Raw genomic sequence first — 27,167 nt, 5'->3', positions numbered from 1 at the left:
TGTTTTATACGCCAAAACTAGTCTAAACACTGTATTCTGATTAATATTGCATTTGTGCAGTAAGAATTAAACAGATTAATTGTTAATGGTTGAACTGAACCCCTCCTGTAAGCCGTCACCTTATCGTGGTGGAGGGGTTTGTGTGTTCCAATGATCCGAGAAGCCAAGTTTTCTGGGGCTTCACGCCCCTGGTAGGGTCACCCATGGTAAACAGGTCCTGCGTGAGGGACCAGACAAAGCACGGCTAAAAGACTTCTGGATGTGGGTCACCAGGGCCCCCCTCTGGATCCAGGCCTGGAGGTGGGGCTCGAAGGCGAGCGCCTGGTGGCCGGGCCTGCACCCATAGGGCCCAGCCCGAAAGGGTAACGTGGGTCCCCCTTCCCATGGGCTCACCAACTGCGGGAGGGGACACAGGAGTCGGGTGCAAAATGAGCTGGGCGGTGGCCGAATGCAGGGACCTTGTCGATCTGATCCCCGGCTACAGAAGCTGGCTCTAGGGATGTGGAATGTCACCTCTCTGGCAGAGAAGGAGCCAGAGCTGGTGTGTGAGGTCGAGAAGTTCCCACTAGATATAGTCGGGCTCGCCGCCACACACGGCTTGGCTTCTGTGTAACGTGGGTCCCCCTTCCCATGGGCTCACCACCTGTGGGAGTGGCCATAGGGGTCGGGTGCAGTGTGAGCTGGGCAGTGGCCGAAGGTAGGGACCTTGGTGATCCGATCCCCGGCTACAGAAGCTGGCTCTACGGACGTAGAATGTCACCTTTCTGGCAGGGAAGGAGCCCGAGCTGGTGTGTAAGGTCGAGAAGTTCCGACGATATATAGTCGGGCTCGCCTCCACACACGGCTTGGCCTCTGTTACCAGTGCTCGCGAGAGCAATTGGACTCTCTTCCACTCTGGAGTTGCCCACGGTGCGAGGCGCCGAGCAGGTATGGGTACACTTATTGCCTCCAGCTCGGCGCAGGTACGTTGGGGTTCACCCCGGTGGAGGAGAGGGTAGCCTCCCTCCGCCTTTGGGTGTGGGGACGGGTCCTGACTGTTGTTTGTGCCTATGCACCAAATAGCAGTTCAGAACCCGAGTGCTGTTCTGTTATTGGACTTCTGTGCTCACCATGGATTGTCCATAACGAACACCATGTTCAAGCATAAAGGTGTCTACACGTGCAATTGGCACCAGGACACCCTCGGTCGTAGTTCGATGATCAACTTTGTGGTCGTGTCATCGGACTTGCGGCCGCATGTCTTGGACACTCGGGTGAAGAGAGGGGCGGAGCTGTCAACTGATCACCACCTGGTGGTGAGTTGGCTGCAGTGGTGGGGAAGATACCGGTCCAACGTGGCAGGCCCAAACATATTGTGACCGCCTGCTGGGAACGTCTGACATGTCAGACAAAGTTTCAATTCCTACCTCTGAAAGAACTTTGTGAACTCACGTTTCGGGGGAGGCGGGGGATATAAGAGTGTGAGTGGGCCATGTTCCGCGCCTCCATTGCTGAGGTGGCCGACCGGAGCCGTGTCCGTCAGGTGGTCGGTGCCTGTCGTGGCGGCAATCCCCGAACCCGTTGGTGGACACCAACGGTGAGGGATGCCATCAAGCTGAAGAAGGAGTCCTATCGGGCCTTTTTGTCCTGTGGGACTCCTGAGGCAGCTGATGCATGCCGGCTGGCCAAGCGGAATGCAGCTTTGGTGGTCGCTGAAGCAAAAACTCGGGTATGGGAGGAGTTTGGTGAGGCCATGTATAAAGATAGTAGTGTGGATGGGGTGCTGCTGATCTTGACTCGGGACGTTGTGAGTCGGTAGGGAGAATACTTCGAAGACCTCCTAAATCCCTCCGACACGCCTTCAGAGTCTGGGTTCTCTGAGGCGCTCTCTCCTATCTCTTGGGTTGAGGTCATCGAGGTGGTTAAAAAGTTTCAAGATTCGCCCGGAGTTCCTAAACGCTCTGGATGTTGTGAGGCTGTCCTGGTTGACACTCCTCTGCAACATCGCGTGGACATCGGGGACAGTATATCTGGATTGGCAGACTGGGGTGGTGGTCCCTCTTTTTAAGAAGGGGGACCGGAGGGTGTGTTCCAACTACAGGGAGATCACACTCCTCAGCCTCCCTGGTAAGGACTATTCAGGGGTGCTGGAGAGGAGGGTCCGTCGGGAAGTCGAATCTCTGATTCAGGAGGACCGGTGTGGGTTTTCGTCCTGGCCGTGGAACAGTGGACTCGCTCTTCACCCTCGGCACGGTCCTCGAGGGTGCATGGGAGATCGCCCAACCAGTCTACATGTGTTTTGTGGACTTGGAGAAGGCGTTCGACCGTGTCCCTCAGGGAGTCCTGTGGGGGGTGCTTCGGGAGTATGGGGTACCGAACCTCCTGATACGGGCTGTTCGGTGCCTGTACGACCGGTGTCAGAGTTTGGTCCGCATTGCCGGCAGTAAGTCCGACCCGTTTCTGCTGAGGGCTGGACTACACCAAGGCTGTCCTTTGTGACCGATTCTGTTTATAAATTTTATGGACAGAATTTCTAAGCGTAGCCGATGCGTAGAGGGCGTCCGGTTTGGTGGCCTCAGTATTGCATCTCTGCTTTTTGCAGAGGATGTGGTTCTGTTGGCTTCATCAAGCCGTGATCTCCAACTCTCACTGGAGCGGTTCGCAGCCGAGTGTGAAGCGGCTGGGATGAGAATCAGCACCTCCAAATCTGAGAGCATGGTCCTCAGTCGGAAAAGGGTGGCGTGCCCTCTCCTTGTCGGGATGAGATGCTGCCCCAAGTGAAGGAGTTCAAGTATCTTGGGGTCTTCTTCACGAGTGTGGGAAGAATGGAATGGGAGATTGACAGGTGGAACGGTGTAGCGTCTGCACCGATGCGGACTTTGTATCGGTCCGTTGTGGTAAAGTTTAGCCGCAAGCCAACGCTCTCAATTTACCGGTCGATATAGGTACCTACCCTCACCTATGGTCATGAGCTGTGGGTCGTGACCGAAAGAACAAGATCCCCGGCCAGGTATCCGGATAGAAGCGGCCGAAATGAGGTTCCTCCGCAGGGTGTCCGGGCTCTCCCTTAGAGATAGGGTGAGAAGCTTGGTCATCCGGGAGGATCTCAGAGTAGAGCGGCTACTCCTCCACATTGAGAGGAGCCAGATGAGGTGGCCGAGGCATCTGATTCGCCGGGAGGAGACTCCTGGGACAACCCAGGACACGCTGGAGACTACGTCTATCGGCTGGCCTGGGAACGCCTCGGGATCCCCCCGCAAGAGCTGGATGAGGTGGCTGGGGAGAGGGAAGTCTGGGCGTCCCTGCTAAAGCTACTGCCCCCGCGACCGACCGCGGATAGGCGGTAGAAAATGGATGGACGGTTGTACAGAATACAATCTTTTTATTTCTTATTCCACAAACACATTAATCAGAACACTAGTGACTAGTGGGGGGAAGACACAACATAATCTTGGGGGAAAAAATAATTAATAAGTTTTGTTTCCCTTTGAAAAATGGCTCAGATCAATCGATTATTAAAAAAAAAAAAAAAAAAGTTCAATTAATTTGGTAATCGATGAGTTGCCAATTCACAGATTCATTGTTGCACTACTACTTACCTGTTGAAATGAAAAGTACGATAGGCATTCTCTCTGCCTTGGAAGCAATTTCAAAACATATTACGTTAGGGGTGTGCACAACTTTACAATATAAATTGATATTCCCATGAGGAAGTGGAAAGTTTGTCTCCCCCTGACAAAATGTCTAAGTTTGACACACAATATACAGACCCTTTCCAAAAAATTTGAATATCATGGAAAAGTTTATTTATTTCCATAATTCCGTTAAAAAAGTAGAAATGTCATATATTATAGATTCAGGGCCCACAATTAAAACAATTTCAATTTTTACCTAATTTGGGCTTCCAGCTCATCAAACCCACAAAATCAGAAATTCAAAAAAATAGAATAATGAGCTTTCTGTATGGGGGGCACAAGTCAGTGCAAACTGTAGACCGGTCCCAAGCCCGGATAAATGCAGAGGGTTGCGTCAGGAAGGGCGTCCGGCTTAAAACCTTGCCAAACAAATATGAGCGTTCATCCAAAGAATTCCATACCGGATCGGTCGTGGCCCGGGTTAACAACGTCCGCCACCGGCGCCGTCAATCTGCGGGGCGCCGTTGGAAATTCAGCTACTGTGGGTCGAAGTCAAAGAAGAAGAGGAGGTGGAAAGCGGGTTCTTCGGCAGAAAGAGAAGAGGAAAACACAGAGCCTAGAATTGAATGTGGGGACTTTGAATGTTGGGACTATGACAGGAAAATCTCGGGAGTTGGTTGACATGATGATTAGGAGAAAGGTTGATATATTGTGTGTCCAGGAGACCAGGTGGAAAGGCAGTAAGGCTAGAAGTTTAGGGGCAGGGTTTAAATTATTTTACCATGGTGTAGATGGGAAGAGAAATGGAGTCGGGGTTATTTTGAAAGAAGAGCTGGCTAATAATGTCTTGGAGGTGAAAAGAGTATCAGATCGAGTGATGAGGCTGAAATTTGAAATTGAGGGTGTTATGTGTTATGTGATTAGTGGCTGTGCCCCACAGGTAGGATGTGACCTAGAGGTGAAAGAGAAATTCTGGAAGGAGCTAGATGATGTAGTTCTGAGCATCCCAGACAGAGAGAGAGTCGTAATTGGTGCAGATTGTAATGGACATGTTGGTGAAGGTAATAGGGGTGATGAAGAAGTGATGGGTAAGTACGGCATCCAGGAAAGGAACTTGGAGGGACAGATGGTGGTAGACTTTGCAAGAAGGATGCAAATGGCTGTAGTGAACACTTTTTTTCAGAAGAGGCACGAACTTAGGGTGACCTACAAGAGCGGAGGTAGAAGCACACAGGTGGATTACATCTTGTGCAGACGATGTAATCTGAAGGAGGTTACCAACTGTAAGGTAGTGGTAGGGGAGAGTGTGGCTAGACAGCATAGGATGGTGGTGTGTAAGATGACTCTGGTGGTGGGGAGGACAATTAGGAAGACAAAGGCAGAGAAGAGAACCATGTGGTGGAAGCTGAGACAGGACGAGTGTTGTGCAGCTTTTCGGCAAGAGGTGATACAGGCTCTCGGTGGACGGCAGGAGCTTCCAGAAGACTGGACCACTGCAGCCAAGGTGATCAGAGAAGCAGGCAGGAGAGTACTTGGTGTATCTTCTGGCAGGAAAGGAGAGAAGGAGACTTGGTAGTGGAACCTCACAGTACAGGTAATCATACAAGGAAAAAGGTTAGCTAAGAAGAAGTGGGACACTGAGAGGACCGAGGAGAGGCGAAAGGAATACATTGAGATGCGACACAGGGCAAAGGTAGAGGTGGCAAAGGCAAAACAAGAGGCATATGATGACATGTATGGCAGGTTGGACACTAAAGAAAGAGAAAAGGATCTATACAGGCTGGCCAGACAGAGGGATAGAGATGGGAAGGATGTGCAGCAGGTTAGGGTGATTAAGGATAGAGATGGAAATACGTTGACTGGTGCCAGCAGTGTGCTTGCTAGATGGAAAGAATACTTCGAGGAGTTGATGAATGAGGAAAATGATAGAGAAGGGAGAGTAGAAGCGGTAAGTGCGGTGGACCAGGAAGTGGCAATGATTAGTAAGGGGGAAGTTAGAAAGGCATTAAAGAGGATGAAAAATGGAAAGGCAGTTGGTCCTGATGACATTCCTGTGGAGGTATGGAAGCATCTAGGAGAGGTGGCTGTGGAGTTTTTGACCAGCTTGTTCAATGGAATTCTAGTGCGTGAGAAGATGCCTGAGGAATGGAGGAAAAGTGTACTGGTGCCCATTTTTTAAGAACAAAGGTGATGTGCAGAGCTGTGGCAACTATAGAGGAATAAAGTTGATGAGCCACACAATGAAGTTATGGGAAAGAGTAGTGGAGGCTAGACTCAGGACAGAAGTGAGTATTTGCGAGCAACAGTGTGGTTTCATGCCTAGAAAGAGTACCACAGATGCATTATTTGCCTTGAGGATGTTGATGGAAAAGTACAGAGAAGGTCAGAAGGAGCTACATTGTGTCTTTGTAGATCTAGAGAAAGCCTATGACAGAGTACCCAGAGAGGAACTGTGGCACTGCATGCGGACGTCTGGAGTGGCAGAGAAGTATGTTAGAATAATACAGGACATGTACGAGGGCAGCAGAACAGCGGTGAGGTGTGCTGTAGGTGTGACAGAAGAATTTAAGGTGGACGTGGGACTGCATCAGGGATCAGCCCTGAGCCCCTTCCTTTTTGCAGTGGTGATGGATAGGCTGACAGATGAGGTTAGACTGGAATCCCCGTGGACCATGATGTTTGCAGATGACATTGTGATCTGCAGTGAAAGCAGGGAGCAGCTGGAGGAACAGTTAGAAAGATGGAGGCATGTACTGGAAAGAAGAGGAATGAAGATTAGCCAAAGTAAAACAGAATATATGTGCATGAATGAGAGGGCTGGTGGGGGAAGAATGAGGCTACAGGGAGAAGCGATAGCAAGGGTGGAGGACTTTAAATACTTGGGGTCAACCGTCCAGAGCAATGGTGAGTGTGGTCAGGAAGTGAAGAAACGGGTCAAAGCAGGTTGGAACGGGTGGAGGAAGGTGTCAGGTGTGTTATGTGACAGAAGAGTCTCTGCTAGGATGAAGGGCAAAGTTTATAAAACAGTAGTGAGGCCAGCCATGATGTATGGATTAGAGACAGTGGCACTGAAGAGACAACAGGAAGCAGAGCTGGAAGTGGCGGAAATGAAGATGTTGAGGTTCGCTCTTGGAGTGACCAGGTTGGATAAAATTAGAAATGAGCTCATCAGAGGGACAGCCAAGGTTCGATGTTTTGGAGACAAAGTTAGAGAGCGCAGACTTCAATGGTTTGGACACGTCCAGAGGAGAAATAGTGAGTATATTGGAAGAAGGATGATGAGGATGGAGCTGCCAGGCAAGAGAGCTCGAGGAAGACCAAAGAGAAGGTTGATGGATGTCGTGAGGGAAGACATGATGGCAGTTGGTATTCGAGAGGAGGATGCAGGAGATAGGCTTACATGGAAAAGGATGACGCGCTGTGGCGACCCCTAACGGGACAAGCCGAAAGGAAAAGAAGACTGTGAAGAAATCACAATTTCTCAGTTTTGGTAGGGAAAAAAAGGAATTAGGGTCACATTAAATCAATCAAAATATGGTACTCTCAAAACGATATGTTCATCTTCAATACTTGGTTGGGAATCCCTTTGCTTTAATCACTGCCTCGATGCGCCGTGGCATTTAAGCAATGTCTAGCATTGCCTGGGAGTTATGGAAGCCCAGATTTCCTTGATGCTTGCTTTCAGTTCTTCATTTTTGGGTCTGGTGCCCCTCATTTTCCTCTTGATAATACCCCATAGATTCTTAATGGAGTTTAGATCCAGCGAGTTGGCTGGCCAGTCAAGCACTATGACAGCATGGGCATCTAACCAGGTTTTGGTGCTTCTGGCGGTACAGTCAGGGGGCCTGTTCCTGCTGGAAGATGAAATCTGCATTTCCATACAGATCCTCAGCAGAAGGAAACAAAGTCCTCTAAAACATTCTGGTAGACTGTTGCGGCGACATTGTATTTAAGAAAGCAGTTTCCCCAACACCTGCACAAGACATTGCACCCCAAATCAAGACTGACTGTGGATATTTCACACTGGACCTCAAGCAGCTTGGCTTCTGTTCTTCACTAGTCTTCTTCCAAGCCCTTGGACCTTGATTCCCGCATGACTGACACACTTTACTTTCATCAGAAAAGAGGACCTTGGACCACTGGCCAACAGTCCAGTCCATCTACTCCTTGGCCCAGTTGAGACACTTCCTTCGTTGGCTAGTGCTCAGAAGTGGCTTAACCCGGGGAACCCGGCAGTTGTGGCCCATCTCCCGGATGAGTCTGAATGTGGTGCTTTTTGAAGCTGTAACTCCCAACTCATTCCACTCTCTCGATCTCTGCTAGATTCTTGAATCTTCTCTGTTTGATAAGCCACTGAAGCCCACGGTTATCTCTTTTGCTGGTGCATCTTCTCCTGACACATTTTGTCCTTCCACTAGATTTTCCATTGCTATGCTTGGAACCAGCACTCTGTGACTACCCAGCCTCCTTAGCTATGAACGTTTGTGGCTCACCCATCCTATGGAGGGTATCAGTGATGGTCTTCTGGCCAGTTGTCAAGTCTGCAGTCTTCCCCATATTGAACCCAACAGACAATTGAACCAAACTGAAGCAATTTAATGACACATTGGGAAACCTGTGCAGGTGCTTTGAGTTTAGTAGATGATTATTGTGTGACACTCAGTTTAAAATATTTATCGCCTGCAAAATTTGGGCTTATTTCTTCACAGTATTCAAATGTTTTTAAATTCCTGATTTCATGGGTTTTATGAGCTGGAAGCTCAAATTAGGTAAAAAATGAACAAATAAATACTTGAAATGGTGTAAATTGTGGGCCCTGAATCTATAATCTATGAAAGTTTAACATTTTTAATGGAATTATGGAAATAAACTTTTTCCATGATATTCAAATTTTTTGGAAAGGGTCTGTATTGTTTTCTGCACATATACAGTGGTGTAAAATAGGGTTTGGCCTTCCTGATTTATTATTTTTTTGCATGTTTGTCACACTTAAATGTTTCCCATCGTTAAACAAATTTAAATATTATTCAAAGGCAAGACAAGTAAACACAAAATGCAGTTTTTAAATGTTTTTCATTATTCATGGAGAAAAAAAATGCAAACCTACATGGCCCTGTGTGAAAAAGTGATTGCCCCCCGTTAAAAGATAACTGCTTTATCCTACCCGAGCTCAATTTCTCTAGCCACACACAGGCCTGATACTGCCACACGTTCTCCATCAAGAAATCACTTAAATAGGACCTACCTGACAAAGTAGAGCAAAAGATCCTCAAAAGCTAGACATCATGCTGAGATCGAAAGAAATTCAGGAACAAATGAGAAAGCAAGTAATTGAGCTCTATCAGTGTGGAAAAGGTTATAAAGTCATTTCTAAAGCGTTGGGACTCATCCAAGAGGTCACAAAAGACCCCACAACAACATCCAAAGAACTGTAGGCCTTACTTGCCTCAGTTAAGGTCAGTGTTCCTGACTCCACCATAAGATAGAGACTGGGCCAAAATGGCCTGCATGGCAGAGTTCCAAGACGAAAAGCACTACTGAGCAAAAAGAACATTCAGGCTCATCTCAATTTTGCCAGGAGACATCTTGATGATTGTCAAGGCTTTTGGGAAAACACTGCGTAGTCTGACGAGACAAAAGTTGAACTTTTTGGAAGGTGTGTGTCCCATTACATCTGATGTAAAAGTAACACCGAATTTCAGAAAAAGAACATCATACACAGTAAACACAGTAAAATACGGTGGTGGTAGTGTGATGGTCTGGGGCTATTTTGCTACTTCAGGACCTGGAAGACTTGCTGTGATAAATGGAACCGTGAATTCTGCTGTCAACCAAAAAATTCTGAAAGAGAATGTCTGGCCATCTGTTCGTGACCTCAAGCTGAAATGAAGTTGAGTTCTGCGGCAGGACAATGATCCAAAACACACCAGCAAGTCGACCTCTGAATGACTGAAGAAAAACAAACTGAAGACTTTGTAGTGGCCTCATCAAAGTCCCGACTTTAATACTATTGAGATGCTGTAGCATGACCTTAAAAAGGTGGTTCATGCTCAAAAAGCTTCCAATGTGGCTGAATTTCAACAATTCTGCAAAAATGAGTGGGTCAAAATTCCTGCACAGCGCTGTTAGAGACTCATTGCAAGTTATTGCAAACGCTTGATTGCAGTTGTAGCTGCTAAGGGTGGCACAACTAGTTATTAGGTTTAGGGGGCAATAATTTTTTTCACTCAGGGTTTGGTTGGGTTTGGATTTGTTTTCTTCCTTAATAATAGAAACCTTCATTTGAAGACTGCATTTTATGTTTACTTATGTTGCCTTTGACAATAGGAAACATTTAAGTTATGACAAATATGCAAAAACATTTTAAAAAAATAGGGAAGGGGACAAACACCTTTTCACACCACTGTACAGTGGATATGAAGTCCACAAAGCCCTGTTCAAATGCCAGGTTTTTGTGAGACCAAGATGAAATATTTCAATACTTTTTCTGCCATTAATCTGACCTACGGCTACAACCTATTCAACTCAATTGAAAGAAAATGAGATCACTACTTACCTATTAGTTGACTTCCTAATGATTTTCATCCTGCTGCGAAGCTTGAATGAATTCGGGGATGATTGGATGGAGGGTAAGGTAGAAAAAACAAGCCCCTTTCTTTCTCCTTTATTTTTTTCTGCTGTCCAAACAAAGGTAGATTCAGGGAGGGCCACTGCTTCCCCTGCTGTCCCTGCTACAGAATACCTGGGACAACCAGCCTTCCAGCGGTATCTACTAAATGAAGAACTAGTAGGGGAAGTTGCATATCCCCTTTTCAGTTTTGTAGAGGAAAAAGAGCCTGATTTGAGTTTCTTCATAGCATCTCCCTTTTCCAGAGCTCTCTGAATGTTGGTCAGAGCTTTAGGAGATGGCGACTTTCTAAAAGACTTAGCTTGGACCCCAGCAGAGGAGGAAACCCATTTGTACTTGGATGCCCTGGGGCCTGCGATGACTGGACTGAGTTTGCGTGACTTTTTGGCAGGGGTTCTCTTGCTGACTGGGAATGAGAGGGAGCTTGAATTTAAAACTCCAGCTTTAGCAACAACTGTCGAGGTGACTTCATTTGTGGGTGAAGAAACCAAGCTATATGGTCTGGGTTCCACTTCTTCAACAGTCTGATTCTTAACCCAAGTAAACTTGGATTTTGTTTGAAATGATACACTGCCTATGGCCTGGCTTGACTGAGACAAAGGATAGTCTTTGAAAGGTTGTTGTGGCACCTTAGAAGGTGAAGACTGAGGTGATGAGCTTGTATCCAGGGCCATCCGTTTTTTGTAATCTGGGGATTGGATCTTAGTTTTGTTGGTTTTAGTTTTTAAATAAGGTTGATTCTGGAACTGGGAAATGACCGACACACGGGTCAGTGTGCTGGCTTTGGCTGAAAAGTGGCTTTCTAAAGACCCCTTCACTTTTATTACCGGCAGTACAACCGTTTCTTCAACCCTTTGTTGTTGGATACTTTGTACTCCGAAGTCTGATTGAGGTACAGCCACCACTTTTTTATCGGTGTCTCTTTTTTCTGTTGCAACATTTCGAATCGCTGTGGTGGCACTTTCTGTTTGTCCTTCTTCCTTGAGTTGAACAGTATCTGATGATGAAGTGGGGGGTTTAGATGTACGACCTTTTTCACCAGTGTGGCTGGGTACCGATGGATTGTGAGATGAAACTTGAATGTTTGAATGTTCTGGGGTGGAGGTAGAAACACAGCACACAGTGTTGGACACAGGGTTCTTATTTTTGAGAGAGTTCCACTTCCTCCAGCTACCATGGCTCGGAAGACCATATGAGCTGTGTGGATTGATGACAGATGTGCTTTGGCTCCTCCCTCTGGATGATGTAGAGACCTCTGGAAGCCTCGGCATGTTGCCATGAACACTCTTATGCTTATCGATGAGATCTAAAATTTTGAAAATGAAAATAAGTCTACATGAAAACAGAGTTCAAGAGGAACATTACTTTCAATACATCAGCAGGAGTGTATATATGCAATTTCCACTTCATGAAATGTTCAACCAATATGAGGTACCTAAGGTCAAATGCCATATTAGTACTTTTTTTCTCGCAAATGCTCTAATATTTGGACTAAATCAGTCTGGCATGCATTCCAATCGCTGACTAATTACAAGCGACGATCCCCCTAAGATGAGAACAATAGCACACTAGCCAACGACTTGAATACCTTCTACTGCAGATTTGAAAAGGACACTTTCACACCCCACACCCACCCTTCACTCAGATCTTCAATAGATCTCTGGAACTGTGCGAAGTACCATCCTGTTTCAAACGCTCCACCATCATTCCGCACCCGCACCCGCGACCACAACCACACCTCTGACTTCTGCGTTAACCATCCATGAACAGGATGTGAGACGCATCTTCAAACAACATAAGATTAACAAAGCGGCAGGACCGGACCATGTGTCCCCATCCTGGCTCAAAGTCTGCACGGACCAGCTCACTCCAGTCTTCACTCAGATCTTCAACAGATCTTTGGAAATGTGCGAAGTTCCATCCTGTTTCAAATGCTCCACCATCATTCCAGTCCCCAAGAAACCTGCAATCTCTGGTCTGAATGACTACAGGCCTGTCGCTTTGACATCTGTGGTCATGAAGTCCTTTGAACGTCTCGTGCTGGACCACCTCAAGAGTGTCACAGGTCCCCTGCTGGACCCCCTGCAGTGTGCCTACCAAGCTAACAGGTCTGCGGATGATGCAGTCAACATGGGACTGCACTTCATCCTAGAACTGCTCGACAGTGCAGGGACCTACGCGAGGATCCTGTTCGTGGACTTCAGCTCAGCGTTCAACACCATCATCCCTGAACTCCTTTCAACCAAGCTTCTCCAACTCAGCGTCTCACCTGCCATCTGCCAGTAGATTTACAGCTTTCTGACGGGCAGGACACAGCAGGTCAGGCTGGGGGAGGCCACCTCATCCACACGCAGCATCAGCACTGGGGCGCCCCAAGGTTGTGTCCTCTCTCCGCTGCTCTTCTCTCTCTACACGAACGACTGCACCTCAGCGAACCCGATTGTCAAGCTCCTGAAGTTTGCAGATGACACCACTGTCATCGGCCTCATCAAGGACGGTGACGAGTCTGCATATCGACAGGAAGCGGAGCGGCCGGAGCTGTGGTGCGGCCGACACAACCTGGAGCTGAACACGCTCAAGACTGTAGAGATGATCGTGGACTTCAGGAGGCATCCTTCGCCACAGCTGCCCCTCACGTTGTCCAGCTGCCTTGTGTCAACCGTCGAGACCTTCAAGTTCCTGGGAATTACAGTCTCTCAGGACCTGAAGTGGGCGACCAACATCAACTCCGTCCTCAAAAAGGCCCAGCAGAGGATGTACTTCCTGCGGCTTCTGAGAAAGCACGGCCTGCCACAGAAGCTGCTGAGGCAGTTCGACACAGTGGTCATCGAATCAGTCCTGTGTTCTTCCATCACAGTCTGGTTTGGTGCTGCTACAAAAAAGGACAAACTCCGACTGCAACGGACAATCAAAACTGCTGAAAGGATTGTCGGTACCCCCCTACCCACCCTTGAGGACTGCCAGAACTAAGACAAGACCGTGCAAAATCCTCTCGGACCCTCCACATACCGGTCACCAGCTCTTCCAGCTCCTTCCCTCAGGTAGGCGCTACAGATAAATGCAAACTAGAACTAGCAGACATTCCAACAGCTTCTTCCCTCTTGCAATCAACTTCTTAAAACACCTAACCTACAATTCCATGACAAGATGCTGGCAATTTTTTGACTTGAGTTCGTTGTCACATTTCTGTGGGGCCAATTATATATTACTCGTGCACTCACTGTAGTAGTCTCGCCACGCTGCACTATTTGCATATCTGTTGTTGACCAATATCGGCCACACATGCCAAGAGTGGGATCTGCTCCATTTGCACACTGATTGAGGAGTATCTGCAACATTTGCACAATCAACATTGTTCCAGAATATCGCACTACTCGTCACTTTAAACCGCATACACTCCTTGAAGTCTCGGCGCCCTTTGCACAATGGTCATTGCACCGGACTATTGCAATATTAGTCATTCGAACCGCTCTAAGTGCTATAGGACTCTGCATCTTTTGCACAATTGTCAAAAAAAATACAAATAAAATGTACCGGCATTACCAGACAACTAGCAACCCTTTATTGCTCAGTGACTGTTTTTTTTTGTCAATGTCTTTCTGTCTCCAAAGTATTCTCTGTCAATTGACTGTCTGTTGTCATACTGGAGCGGCTCCAACTACCGGAGACAAATTCCTTGTGTGTTTTTTTGGACATACTTGGAAAATAAAGATGATTCTGATTTGGAATTAATTCTCTCTTTTTTTTTTAACCTCTCCTTTTGAGCTGCATGCCCATGCAGAATGGTGGATTTGTATGCTTTTTGTGCTAGAACAGTTTTGCTGTGCAACAGGAGAGTTTTAAATACCACTTATTTTGTAATTATTCTGATGTGCACTGAAAATGCAGCCGGACAGAAAAGGGCCTTAGGGGACAGACAGAGGGACAAAATGGACAAGGGGAATAGGGGTGCAAACCACAGCAGAACAGTAGTTAGTCTAGATATTTGACCACAAGTAACTTTACAAAAGTCAAATCGTGCTCTTATTTGTGGATGGGGGGGGGGGGAGATACCCGGTGAGGACATGGAACAACTAATCAAGAGGACAAGATGAGAGAGGACAGAAAAGGGCAGGGCAGGATGTGGGAAATGAGCAAGGCACCAGCTCCAGGAGTCAAGCCAAGAGAAATGTCTATAACCACCACAGACCCTATTACTATGGTTACCAGGTCCCCGACTAGCAACCATTATCCTTGTACTGTGAACATGTGTGGTGGGGTGTCATGCATTAAAATTGGGGAGACTGGTGAAGGTGAGGAGAGACGGTCACGGGGAAATGATGACCCGCAACCGTCACTCCCACCCAGGCCAACCAGCTCCCCAAAGGATGTGGGAATGTACAGTTTCCTGCAAAAGAATTGGAACGGCAAGGTCAATCCCTTCGTTTTTCTTGTATACTGAAGACATTTGAGTTTCAGATCAAAAGATGAATATGAGACAAAAGTTCAGATTTCAAACTTTTATTTCATGGGATTTACATCTAGATATGTTAAACAACTCAGGACAGAGCATCTCTTGTTTGAACCCATCCACTTTTCAAGTGAGCAAAATTATTGGAACATGTGACTGATGGGTGTTTCTAGTTGCTCAGGTGTTGCCTTTTAGATTGATTGCTTAAACCTTAGATAGTGGTTCATTTTGGCTTTGGGTTTCACCTGTGAAAAATACATTTGCTGTTAAGCAAACATGAAGAATCAGAGTTATTGCACAACCATTGAGCATAGCCAATTAAACAATTTGAAATGTCCTGAAAAATAAAGAAACTACTGGTGTGCTGAGCAACAGACATCGAACAGGTCGGCCAAGGGTATCAACAACAGTTGACAGAAATGTGAGAGCTGTGAAGAAACACCCAAAGACAACAGTCAGTGAGGTCACTGCTAACCTCCACAGGGCAGGGGGGAAGGTATCACAATCCACTGTTCAAAGAAGACTTTGAGAGAAGAAATACACAGGCCATACCACAAGATGCAAACTGCTCATCAGCAAAAAGAATCGGAAGGCCAGATTGGATTTTTCAAAGAATTAGAGAGATGTGCCACAAAGGTTTTGGAACAAAATTTCATGGATTGATGAGACTAAGATTAACCTCTACCAAAGTGATGGAAAAGCCAAAGTATGGATCTGCTTTTGATCCAAAACACACAAGCTCATCTGTGAAGCATGGTGGAGGTAATGTTATGGCTTGGGCTTGCATGGCTGTTTCTGGAACGGGCTTACTAGTCTTTATTGATTATGTAAATCATGATGGTCGCAGCGGAATGAATTATGAAGTCTACAAAACCATTTTGTCTGACAATTTACAAAAAAGGCGGCACGATGGACGACTGGTTAGAGCATCAGCCTCACACTTCTGAGGACCCGGGTTCAATCCCCGGCCCCGCCTGTGTGGAGTTTGCATGTTCTCCCCGTGCCTGCGTGGGTTTTCTTCGGGCACTCCGGTTTCCTCCCACATCCCAAAAACATGCATTAATTGGTCACTCTAAATTGCCCGTAAGCGTGAATGTGAGTGCGGATAGTTGTTTGTTTCTATGTGCCCTGCGATTGGCTGGCAACCAGTTCAGGGTGTACCCCGCCTCCTGCCCGATGACAGCTGAGATAGGCTCCAGCACGGCCGCGACCCTAGTGAGGAGAAGCGGCTCAGAAAATGGATGGATGGATGGAATTTACAGAAAAATGCATCCAAACTATTCGGGAGAAGCTTCATCATGCAACAAGACGATGACCCAAAACACACTGCCAACACAACAAAGGACTTCATCGGGGGGAAAAGTGGAAGGTCTGAGACTGGCCAAGTCAATCATCGGATCTTAACCCAATAGAACAGGGGCGTCAAACTCAAATTCACGGTGGGCCAAAATTAAAAATTGGGACAATGTCGCGGGCAAAACTCAATATTTAATGAAAAATCACTAGGATGTGTATGTTTCCCTTCTCTGCAAAAATGTAGCCTTAAAGTTTACCACAACAAAAACAAAGGAATTGACCTTGTCGTTCCAATACTTTTGGAGAGGACCGTATGTGGTGCATTAAAAATCCGTGCGGGAAAGCCATGGCGGGCCAGAGAGCAGGCTGGAGTGCCAGAACACCTGGGCGAGTGTCCTCCCCAGCCCGACACTGTCCTCCTCCCACTGATGGGTGGATGATGCATAGGGTTGGGCATCGAGAATCGAGAACCGATTGGAACCAGGACTAACATTCTGGTTCTCCCGGGATCATTCAAATTAAAAGAGATTCGGTTCCCAGTTTTGATGCTTACAGTCCGCTGACCCCGACTACGAAAGTGGCAAAAACCAACGAAGAAGAACGCGCACAAAGCCGTGCTTGTGCCCAACGGCAGCGGCGAACAACTGCGTTAACTATGTTAAAATAAATGACCAGTCACCTCAGTGCAAGACTTGGATTAAGATTATATTGTGCAAAGGAGGCTTTCACGATGTGTAGAAGTCTGACGCGTTCCCTCCCGTTCCGAGCCTCAGCCTACACCGCATGGAACTTCAGTCAACTCAATTGGGTGACTGAAACAAGGAAATAAATCTATGCTATTGAGATGGCTAACAAGTCAAAATGCTGCGATGCACTCTTGCACTGATGGATTTTAGTAGGGTTTACACGATCAGGATTTTTGGGGCCGATCACCGATCAGCAAATATGAAAAAAGGATAACCGATCACAAGATGGAGCAATGTGTCTATTTACATGACTTGTTAATTTACTGTATATACCACTACTATATACTGTACTGTATCCATCCATCCATCCATTTTCTGTACAGTTTATCCTCAAGGATTGCGGGCGTGCTGGAGCCCGTGCCGGCTCAAATTATTCTCTTAGCATTTTAGACAAAAATTAAAACACCAATGACCTCGAGACTCAAAAAAGTAAATTCACAAATTTTGGGCAGATTTTCGGTTGTACTTTATTGAAGTATTTAACAATCTCCATTAAACGCCAGGTTCCCTCTCGGAGTCAGTCACGTTGCCGGGGGGCTGTTCAGCAATTATGCCGGCTTTCGCGAAAGCTCGGACAACAGTCAAAGCAGATACCTTAGCCCAAGCATCCACAATCCATTCACATATGGTGGCGTAACTCGCCCGGTGTTGCCTCCCAGTCTTAGTAAAGCTGTGTTCGCCATCTGTCATCCATCGCTCCCACGCCAGCTTTTCCCTTCCTGGGGAGTAATGGTGGTGTGATGGTGACTTGCCCATGTTCCGTGGATGCTGGGACATTGCCGGCTGGCACCCGCCTGGGTACCCCGCTCTGGCTACTGGTGGGGGCGGTGGGGCCCCACTGTCGCTCCTCGGGCCTGCTTCCTCCTCTTCTCTCACTTCCTTGCGTCCCGCTACGGTCGCCTCTTCCTCTTCCCTGATACACGGGGTAGGGCCAATGACTGCTAGTCGTGGACCTGGCAGTCATACTAACAGGGGGGGAGGTTGTCTCACTTACTTTTGCATGGCAGTGCTACCGAGGCCAGGCCCCCCGGGCTGGATGACTGCTTGGTGTTTGGGCTGACCTCTCATGGGCCGGGGCTGTTCCTTGGGTCCCCCCCCCCTCGTATCGTTCCCTTGTCGGGTGGCCCTATCCGCCCTCCTTTCCAACAAACAAGGCACACTCTTCCGCCCTCGGGCTGGGCAGGGACTGGCTGCATCGCGAGCAGCCGGGGGGGGCCGTCTGGCTCTCCTGGGGATGGGGGTGGGGGGCACGCCGTGTGGGGCAGTTGGCTGGGGGGGTGACATTGGGTCCCTGCGGCCCCCGCTGGGTGGCCGGTTGTCAGGGCGCCTCGGCCTGATCCCGCCCCTCGATTGATTGGGTGGGGTCCTTAGCCGCCGCGGTGCAGCCACAGCAATTACAGGACACATCTGTCAGTCTTTGTGCATGTAAAACATGTATCCGCAGGCACACACCCCTTACTGCAACAAATAACTAATGAATATGCAAATCGCTTGTGTATCCCCTCACTTATACTCTCGTCCTGTATACTTTTATAATTTACATTATTAATGCCACCACACTTCAGTTGTACAGCCGGGTTCAAGACCCTGGTCCTGCATGCTTCTTCTCCTGTCTTTGTCCGGTTCTATCTTGTCCTGTCCTTCCCTCACAGGGTGTAGCACTACAGCCCCATGCAAAACTCATATTTAATGTTTAACTCGGGCCACCTCGCCTTCTTTCTGCGGAAACTCAGCTTAGTCTTCTTGATTTGGCGAAGCTCGTTTTCCTGCTTCCTCCACTTGCGAACCATGGATACGTTGATCTTAAATTCTCTCGCGGCTGCTCGATACCCATGTTCCTCTGCGTAACTGACAGCTTGCAGTTTAAACTGTGCTTCGTAAGAGTCTCTTCATAGGGCCCATTTTTGGGGGGTACCTTAGCCAAACCGATGTTGTTTTGCACAATGCACACCCCGGCGCTATATACCTACTGGGGGCGTGGCTTTAGCGTCTGCCTTCACGCACCCTTCCCCCTTAACATCCGCATGCTGTCTCCAACCACGTCTGCTTTTCCGCTTTTCCCAGTCAAGCGGTCAAAAAAAAAAAAAAAAAAAAAAAAAAAAACGGTCACACAGAGCGCTCATCACACAACATTTATAGATTTTGGAAGTTGGTGCACACATAAGGCGCGCCGCATTATAAGGTGACCCATCCATTTTGGAGAAAATTTAAGACTTTTAAGTGTGCCTTATTGTCGTGAAAATACGGTACATTAAGTGGCCTAAATTGATTCACAGCAGTCCAACTCAAATTGCTAAAATTAGTCTAAAATAGGCGGCACGGTGGATGACTGGTTAGAGCGCCAGCCTCACAGTTCCGAGGACTGGGGTTCAATCCCCGGCCCCGCATGTGTGGAGTTTGCATGTTCTCCGCGTGGGCTTTCTCCAGGCACTCCGGTTTTCTCCCAGATCCCAAAAACATGCATGAATTGGAGACTCTAAATTGCCGTAGGCGTGAATGTGAGTGCGAATGGTTGTTTGTTTGTATGTGCCCTGCGATTGGCTGAGAACCAGTTCAGGGTGTACCCCGCCTCCTGCCCGATGATAGCTGGGATAGGCTCCAGCACGCCCGCGACCCGAGTGAGGAGAAGTGGCTCGGAAACTGACTGGATGGATGGATGGATGGATGGATAGTCTAAAATAAATTATTTTAGCGTTCACCCCTCCCCACAATTTATTTCACACAACACAAAATCTGGTAAATGTGTTTTTATTGAAAACTCACAAAATAAAACTACAATCTTTGGAAATGCATTTTGAACTTTATATGCTTACATTTTTAAGCTTCTTTGTAGTTGTATAAAACACCTTTGATGACAGTCACTCATATAGCAACGCAGGTTAGTGCATCTTGAATTAACACATTTTAAGTACTAGAAAAGCATCTTCAAAGACAGTTTTGGACTGTGAGCACACACCCTGACTCTCCCTTATGAAAAAAAAGTTAGATTTTCAGCTGCTGTACCTTTGCATTCAGCTTGGGTCCATCTAAGTTCATAATGATTGTCTGGAAAAACTCAGAGGTGTATTGAAGGTTTTCTGGAAAGACGAGATGAAGTGCCGTGATGAACCCAAACAGCTTGATCAACACCATGATGACACTGCCAGCGTTGTTGCGGACTTTAATGCCCTCGATCACAATTCCCACATCCTCTGACTCCTCATGTCCATCTTTTCGGATTGTGTGTAAATCTTTATGACGGGGGTGGTGATTCTCCTTTCTGCATCCTTAGCTACCGCGGGCTGAACAACAACACAAACAGGAAAATAACTAAAATGCAACAAACAGAAATCCAAATACAAAATGACATACAGCAGTTTAAAGCGACGGTTATGGTCAAAAGAGTGGGATAGAATAAAATGACGAGCCGTCTTGCTAACTCTTAACGCAACAGTGGCGCAGCAGCTAAAAATAGCACTGATTCAGGATTAGCAAATAAAATACTGCATTAACAGACCAGTGTGGTTAATGTAAACAATAAGTATGGTACTCACTTTAATGTACGCACAACACTTGGTCACAAACTCTTAAATGCTTTCGCCCCACTTGATTCGCTTGCAGAAAGAAAAAAGGGAGTGAGGAGGCAAGGAGGTCACGTGCCAGGTGCTACTCGTCTCTCAATGGACAATTTAGGTACCCTTTGTGTTTTAACAATATACTGTACTATAAATGCACCAGAAATTACCTGCGTTGCATTCATACGGCGATTTTTGATAAGCGAATAAAGCACAAACATCATGGAACTTTCAATTCATACACACATTCAACAGACTCCACGAGTGGTGGGGGTGGGAGGTGGGGCGGTTAACCGCAGGGGGCGTCTGCCAAAACAAATTATTAATTAATAATTCACATTCCTAGCTTCCGTACGTACGTGTACACTTTTTTCCAGAACACATACTGCTGTTAAAACACTAGTTAGAGTAACTGCAAACACGAGTAGTCCTACTCAAACTCAATTTTAGTGTAGGCCATCTGCGCAGTTAAACCTAGTATAGCTAGCTGGCTAGCCCATAAGCTAGCTGCCCAACTACACTGACGGCCTTCGCGATCTTTTGGGAAAGGTTATTTTTTTTAAAAACGAATAAAAATAATCAGTACTCACCAGGGAGGGAAGACTACATCTGTCTTTCTCCGCAGGAGCGCCGCCACAAATTGTCGAATGTCGATAAAGAAGGAAAGCTGACGCGCAGGGAAGCGTCTCAGCGCAAGAAAGTGTCTCAGCGTTGCAATGGGCGGTCCCAATTTTGTGTTTTGAGTTCATGAATGTCAAAGTGAAACTATTACTTCAGCTTAACCAAAAGTACACGTATAAGTTGTTAATTAGATTTGTTTTAGAAAATTTAACAAAAAAGAAATGTTGCATGAAAGAAGGGCTTGAATCCTTTTTATGAGTGTAGGGGGCATTCAAGGATTTGCAACTGACAGAAATAATGGGTGCCAACTTGACCAATTAAATTACTTTATTGCAATTAAATTACTTTAATAAATACTGTTAATGACATGCTTACTCTAACTTCCTCACTGTCCCAGCTATATAGACGGGTGTTGTCCAGAGTTTGAGTCCGTTTGACACTTCTTCACCCACACTGCATTGCTTGAACGTGGCATGCTCCTCGTGTACATTTTTCAGGTGCCTGATCAAATTTGCATTGCAGCACTTAGATGACGTTCCCCACGACGTACTTCAGTTGTACAGACTGCAACTAACGTACGTGTTGTTTGTTTGAGACACCGCAAAACAGTCCCACACCGACGACATGTTTTTTCACCGACAAGATTGAACTTTATTGGCCGTCATTGTTACAGTACTGCGCAACAAGACACATGACAAGGTTAAACGTAAACTAGCTTTTGGATTCATACGCGACGAAGACGCGGAGTTAAATGTATTGTGCGGAGCCGATCGATAACATCATTGAGCAGATCGGCGACTTGTGACATGAAAGCTGATCAGAATAAAATGCTAATTATCGGCCGATACCGATAACGCCGATCAGATCGGTGTAAAGTCTAGTTGTTAGCGTTTATTTTAGTCTTCAAACCAACGTAAGCGCTGATGACAGACATAAAAATAAAATAAATTACTTTACCATACTGGAAAGAAAGTAGAAACAGTTGCATTACAAGCTTAACATTAAGCTAAAGGTTCACCAAAGGTCAAACTAGGAACTTTACATCACAATGAATTGGGACAAAATTCACAAAAACGTCTCACAGTAACACAAACACTAAACCTTGTGACTCATCGGTGGGTAGGTAAAGGAATCAACATTTCATAGCATTTGGTTCCATGACTTTCATTGTCAAAATTCACCGGTGTCATGTGAAGTTACTTTTCGTGCCAAAATGCTGACTTCTGGTGTCAAAATAAAGGATCTAAAGGTTCTAAATAAAGGATACATGCTTAAAACAAGAAGTCAAGTTAAAACTTGCACATATAAACCATTTGACGTGATAAAACAGTCGCAAATAACTATTTTAACAATGAGTTATTTAATTTTTATCCATCCATCCATTTTCTACCGCTTATCAGAGGTCGGGTCGCGGGGGCAGTAGCTTTAGCAGGGACGCCCAGACTTCCCTCTCCCCTAGCCACTTCATCCATCTCTTCCGGGGGGATCCCGAGGCGTAACCAGGCCAGCCGAAGGATGTAATCTCTCCAGCGTGTCCTGGGTCGTCCCGGGGGTCTCTTCCTGGTGGGACGTGCCCGGAACACCTCACCAGGGAGGCGTCCGGGAGGCATCCGAATCAGATGCCCCAGCCACCTCGTCTGGCTCCTCTCGATGTGGAGGAGCAGCAGCTCTACTCTGAGATCCTCCAAGATGACCGAGCTTCTCACCCGATCCCTAAGGGAGAGCCCGGACACACTGCGCAGGAAACTAATTTCGGCCGCTTGTATCCAGGATCTTGTTCGACCCACAGTTCGTGACCATAAGTGAGGGTAGGAACGTAGAACGACCGGTAAATCGAGAGCTTCGCCTTTCGGCTTAGCTCCTTCTTTACCACAACGGATCGATACAAAGTCTGGATCACTGCAGACGCTGCACCGATCCGCCTGTCGATCTCCCGTTCCATTCTTCCCTTACTCGTGAACAAGACCCCAAGATAGTTGAACTCCTCCACTTGGGGCAGGATCTCATCCCGGACCTGGAGAGGGCATGCCACCCTTTTCCGACTGAGGACCATGCTCTCAGATTTGGAGGTGCTGATTCTCATCCCAGCCACTTCACACCAGTGAGAGTTGGAGGTCATAGCTTGATGAAGCCAACAGAACCACATCATCTGCAAAAAGCAGAGATGCAATACTGAGGGCACCAAACCAGACCCCCTCTACGCCTTGGCTGCGCCTAGAAATTCTGTCCATAAAAATTATTAACAGAATCGGTGATAAAGGGCAGCCTTGGCGGAGTCCAACCCTCACCGGAAACGAGTCCGCCTTACTGCCGGATATGGGGACCAAACTCTGACTCTGGTCGTACAGGGACTGCACAGCCCAAATCAGGGTGGTCGGTACCCCATACTCCCGAAGCACCCCCCAAGGGACACGGTCGAACGCCTTATTCAATTCCACAAAACATATGTAGACTGGTTGGGCGAACTCCCATGCTCCCTCGAGGACCCTGCCAAGGGTGGAGAGCTGGTCCACTGTTCCACGGCCAGGACGAAAACAACACTGCTCCTCCTGAATCTGAGATTCAACTTCCCGACAGACCCTCCTCTCCAGCACCCCTGAATAGACCTTACCAGGGAGGCTGAGGAGTGTGATCCCCCTTTAGTTGATGCCCCAGCCACCACCCCAGTCTGTCAATCCAGAGGCACTGTCTCCGATGTCCACGCGATGTTGCAGAGCCGTGTCAACCAGGACAGCCCTACAACATCCAGAGCCTTGAGGAACTACGGGCGAATCTCATCCACCCCCGGGGCCTTGCCACCGAGGAGCTTTTTAACCACCTCGGTGACCTCAACCCCAGAGATAGGAGACCCCGCCTCAGAGAACCCAGACTCTGATCCAACATGGGAAGGCGTGTCGGTGGAATTGAGGAGGTCTTCGAAGTATTCTCCCAACCGGCTCACAACGTCCAAGTCAAGGTAAGCAGCGCCCCATCCCCACTATACAGTGTTGATGGTGCACTGCTTCCCCCTCCTGAAACGCCGAATGGTGGACCAGAATTTCCTCGAAGCCGTCCAGAGGTCTTTCTCCATGGCCTCACCGAAATTCTCCCATGCCTGAGTTTTTGCTTCAGCGACTACCAAAGCTGCATTCCGCTTGGCTAGCCGGTACCCATCAGCTGCCTCAGGAGTGCCACAGGGCAAAAAGCCCCGATAGGACTCCTCTTCAGCTTGACGGCATCCCTCACTGTTGGTGTCCACCAACGGGTTCGGGGATTGCCGCCACGACAGGCACCGACCACCTTAGGGCCACAGCTCCGGTCGGCCGCCTCAGCAATGGAGGCGCGGAACATGGTCCACTCGGACTCGATGTCCCCCACCTCTCCCGGAACATGAGCAAAGTTCTGTCGGAGGTGGGAGTTGAAACTACTTCTGACAGGGAATTCCGCCAGACATTCCCAGCAGACCCTCACAATACGTTTGGGCCTGCCACGTCGGACCGGCATCTTCCCCCACCATCGGAGCCAACTCACCACCAGATGGTGATCAGTTGACAGCTCCGCCCCGCTCTTCACCAGAGTGTCCAAGACATGCGGCCGCAAGTCCGATGACACGACCACGAAGTCGATCATCGAACTGCGACCTAGGGTGGCCTGGTGCCAAGTGCACGTGTGGACACCCTTATGCTTGAACATGGTGTTCGTTATGGACAATCCGTGATGAGCACAGAAGTCCAATAACAGAACACCGCTCGGGTTCTGATCGGGGGGGGGCCGTTCCTCCCAATCACGCCCTTCCTGGTCTCACTGTCATTGCCCACGTGAGCATTGAAGTCCCCCAGCAGAACGATGGCGTCCCAGGCGGGAACACTCTCCAGCACCCCCTCCAAGGACTCCAAAAAGGGTGGGTACTCTGAACTGCTGTCTGGTGCATAGGCACAAATAACAGTCAGGACCCTTCCCCCCACCCGAAGGCGGAGGGAGGCTACCCTCTCGTCCACCGGGGTGAACCCCAACGTACAGGCGCCGAGCCGGAGGCAATAAGTATAACCACACCTGCTCGGCGCCTCGCACCGTGGGCAACTCCATAGTGGAAGAGAGTCCAACCGCTCTCGCGAGCACTGGGGCAGAGAAGGGGGGCGTCCGGACCAGAGACAAGCACAGATGTGCCAGGACCAGGCCCGGCGTCCGCCTCATTATGCCTCATGCCAGCCCCCAGGTCACCCTAAATGAGATGTGAATGTGCGAAATATGTACAGTGTGCATAATAAAATGTGCAGTAAGAGCCTACACTCCTGCGGGCCCAGCCCGGCTGGCTGCAAGACCACAGAGAAGAGGGGAAAGCCCCTCCGCACCCTACAGTTAATCCACCCGTCATCACCAACCACCACCCAACGACCATAACAGGGCACAGAAGCCCCCCTGTTCCAAGGCAGGAGGCACCAACACCCTACCATAGCCCCCGAAGTCAGGCGGGGACCCCACACAGCCCGAGCAAGAGAGAGGCGACAGGAGGAGAGGGAAGAGGCCCGGTGCAGCAGCAAGGACCCCAGGCCCCCACCCGGAGACCAGTACGAGGCCCCTGGAGTGGGGGCCAGCAGGCACCTCACCCAGGGACCAGGAGCAGCACCTGGACCGGCCCCTCCCAGGAGGGTAACACGGACAAAACCCGGAATTAGTTTCCTGTATCAAAGCAAGAACTCTATCGATCTTAAAGGGAAAAAGGGCCTTATATCTGCTTTGAACTCGCAGATATTGACTGATAATTAATTAGTTAATTAGTCAGGACCCTGCCCTGCGAATGGTTGGCGACCAGTTCAGGGTGTACCCCGCCTCTCGCCCGAAGATAGCTGGGATAGGCTCCAGCACGCCCGCGGCCCTTGTGAGGATAAAGCGGTACGGAAAATGGATAGTTCGGATCCATTTGGAATTTGAACAACATGCAATTCCAGATGTTATATCAGGCCATGGAAGTTGTTTTCCCCTCATTCCTGTGCCAAAGACTACACTCCTGTTATTTGCTATTTTGTAGTTACAACGAGCTTTAAAAATCATTTAACCTCCAGTATAATAGAGGTACCGTTTAATAAGATGGAATTCAAACTCATCGCATCCCAGCTGGCAACTATTTTCTGTTGACTATAACATGATTATTATTGGACGTCGATGTCCGATGACTTCACTTGTGATCATTATAAATCCCCTAAATTAGAACCAGGTCGAGCGAAATGCAACCGTTTGAAAGACCTCGTTCATGACAACTACCTTATTGAATCAGGTTAATGCGTTCAGAACATCAGCTATGACGATAATTATGGGAGCCAAACATAGACAGCATTCAATAAATTACCAGCTAACGTTCACGAATTACGTCAGGAAAGTCTATTTCTATACTGTAAACTGGAGTGTGGGTCAGTTTAACAGCAAACGTTAAGGCATAATTTAAAAAAATAACATTAAAATTGACAGCTCCACCACTGAGGACAAAAACAAACTGTTTCCCAGAACGACGGTCAAAGATAATAAAAATATTCCCATAATCAGACTTACTTTGAAGAAGATCAATTTGCCGTTTCAACGATTCACGCTCCGCCATGTTTATCTCGCTCGCTCTTCTTCCTGTATTACGGAGGTTGCCAACCACATTATTGCTGTGTTACCGCCCCCTTCTGTTTCGGAAGATGAACGGCAGGTGCTAGAAAACGGTATACTATAATACTCAGTTGTTGACAGTCCAGAACTTGGAATATTGACTCTGTATCTCATCACAATCCGATCCTGAAAGGTAGACGTGACGTGGTTTTCACTGGGGGAATAATTGTTTGGTTTTGGGAAAATGAAAATGTTAGCCAAGCAAGACTGAAAAGGAATAACTGGCCTAACATCTCAGACTGGTGCTGTGTGCATACAAAGAAATGTCATTGAAGACCAATTATTGTGGCTAAAATTGCTCTAATTTCTGTTATTTGGTGAAGAATTTATTTGAACTGAACTCAAGTGGTATTTTGGGACAATATTTGAAGTTGCACATTTCCTTTTCTATTTGTGTCTATTTGACGTTCATGCTCATTTTAAAATAAAATAGTTACTCATGAGTTAGTACTTGAGTAGTTTTTATCACAAGTATTTGGAGGACTACTTTTTACTTTGACTTGAGTCCATCCATCCATCCATCCATTTTCCGTGCCGAGTAGCTGAAGGCTGCTCTTGATTTGAGTCGAATCTTTGCCAACTCGACCTCTGTGCCTGTGAGCGAGAGATGTGGGGGGGGCGGGGGCGGGC

At 47.7% G+C, this 27,167-nt stretch overlaps 1 protein-coding gene across 1 annotated transcript in view; it reads right to left on the bottom strand.

The window, feature by feature from the left end:
* The window catches only part of zc3h3 (zinc finger CCCH-type containing 3), a 114,980-nt gene extending 88,479 nt beyond the window's left edge, over positions 1 to 26,501 (bottom strand). The window contains exons 1-2 of the mRNA XM_061684467.1: positions 26,436 to 26,501; positions 10,171 to 11,548 (exon numbers count right to left, since the gene is read on the bottom strand). Coding sequence (XP_061540451.1) covers positions 10,171 to 11,548; positions 26,436 to 26,481 — 1,424 coding nt within the window. The 5' untranslated portion in view covers positions 26,482 to 26,501. The remainder of the gene's footprint in view (positions 1 to 10,170; positions 11,549 to 26,435) is intronic.
* Between the last annotated feature and the right edge of the window lie 666 nt (positions 26,502 to 27,167).

Source organism: Phycodurus eques, chromosome 8, assembly GCF_024500275.1.
Source record: "Phycodurus eques isolate BA_2022a chromosome 8, UOR_Pequ_1.1, whole genome shotgun sequence".
Lineage (NCBI taxonomy): Eukaryota > Metazoa > Chordata > Actinopteri > Syngnathiformes > Syngnathidae > Phycodurus > Phycodurus eques.
Note: the sequence above shows the minus strand (reverse complement) of the source record. Positions and strands in the feature narration are given on the sequence as shown.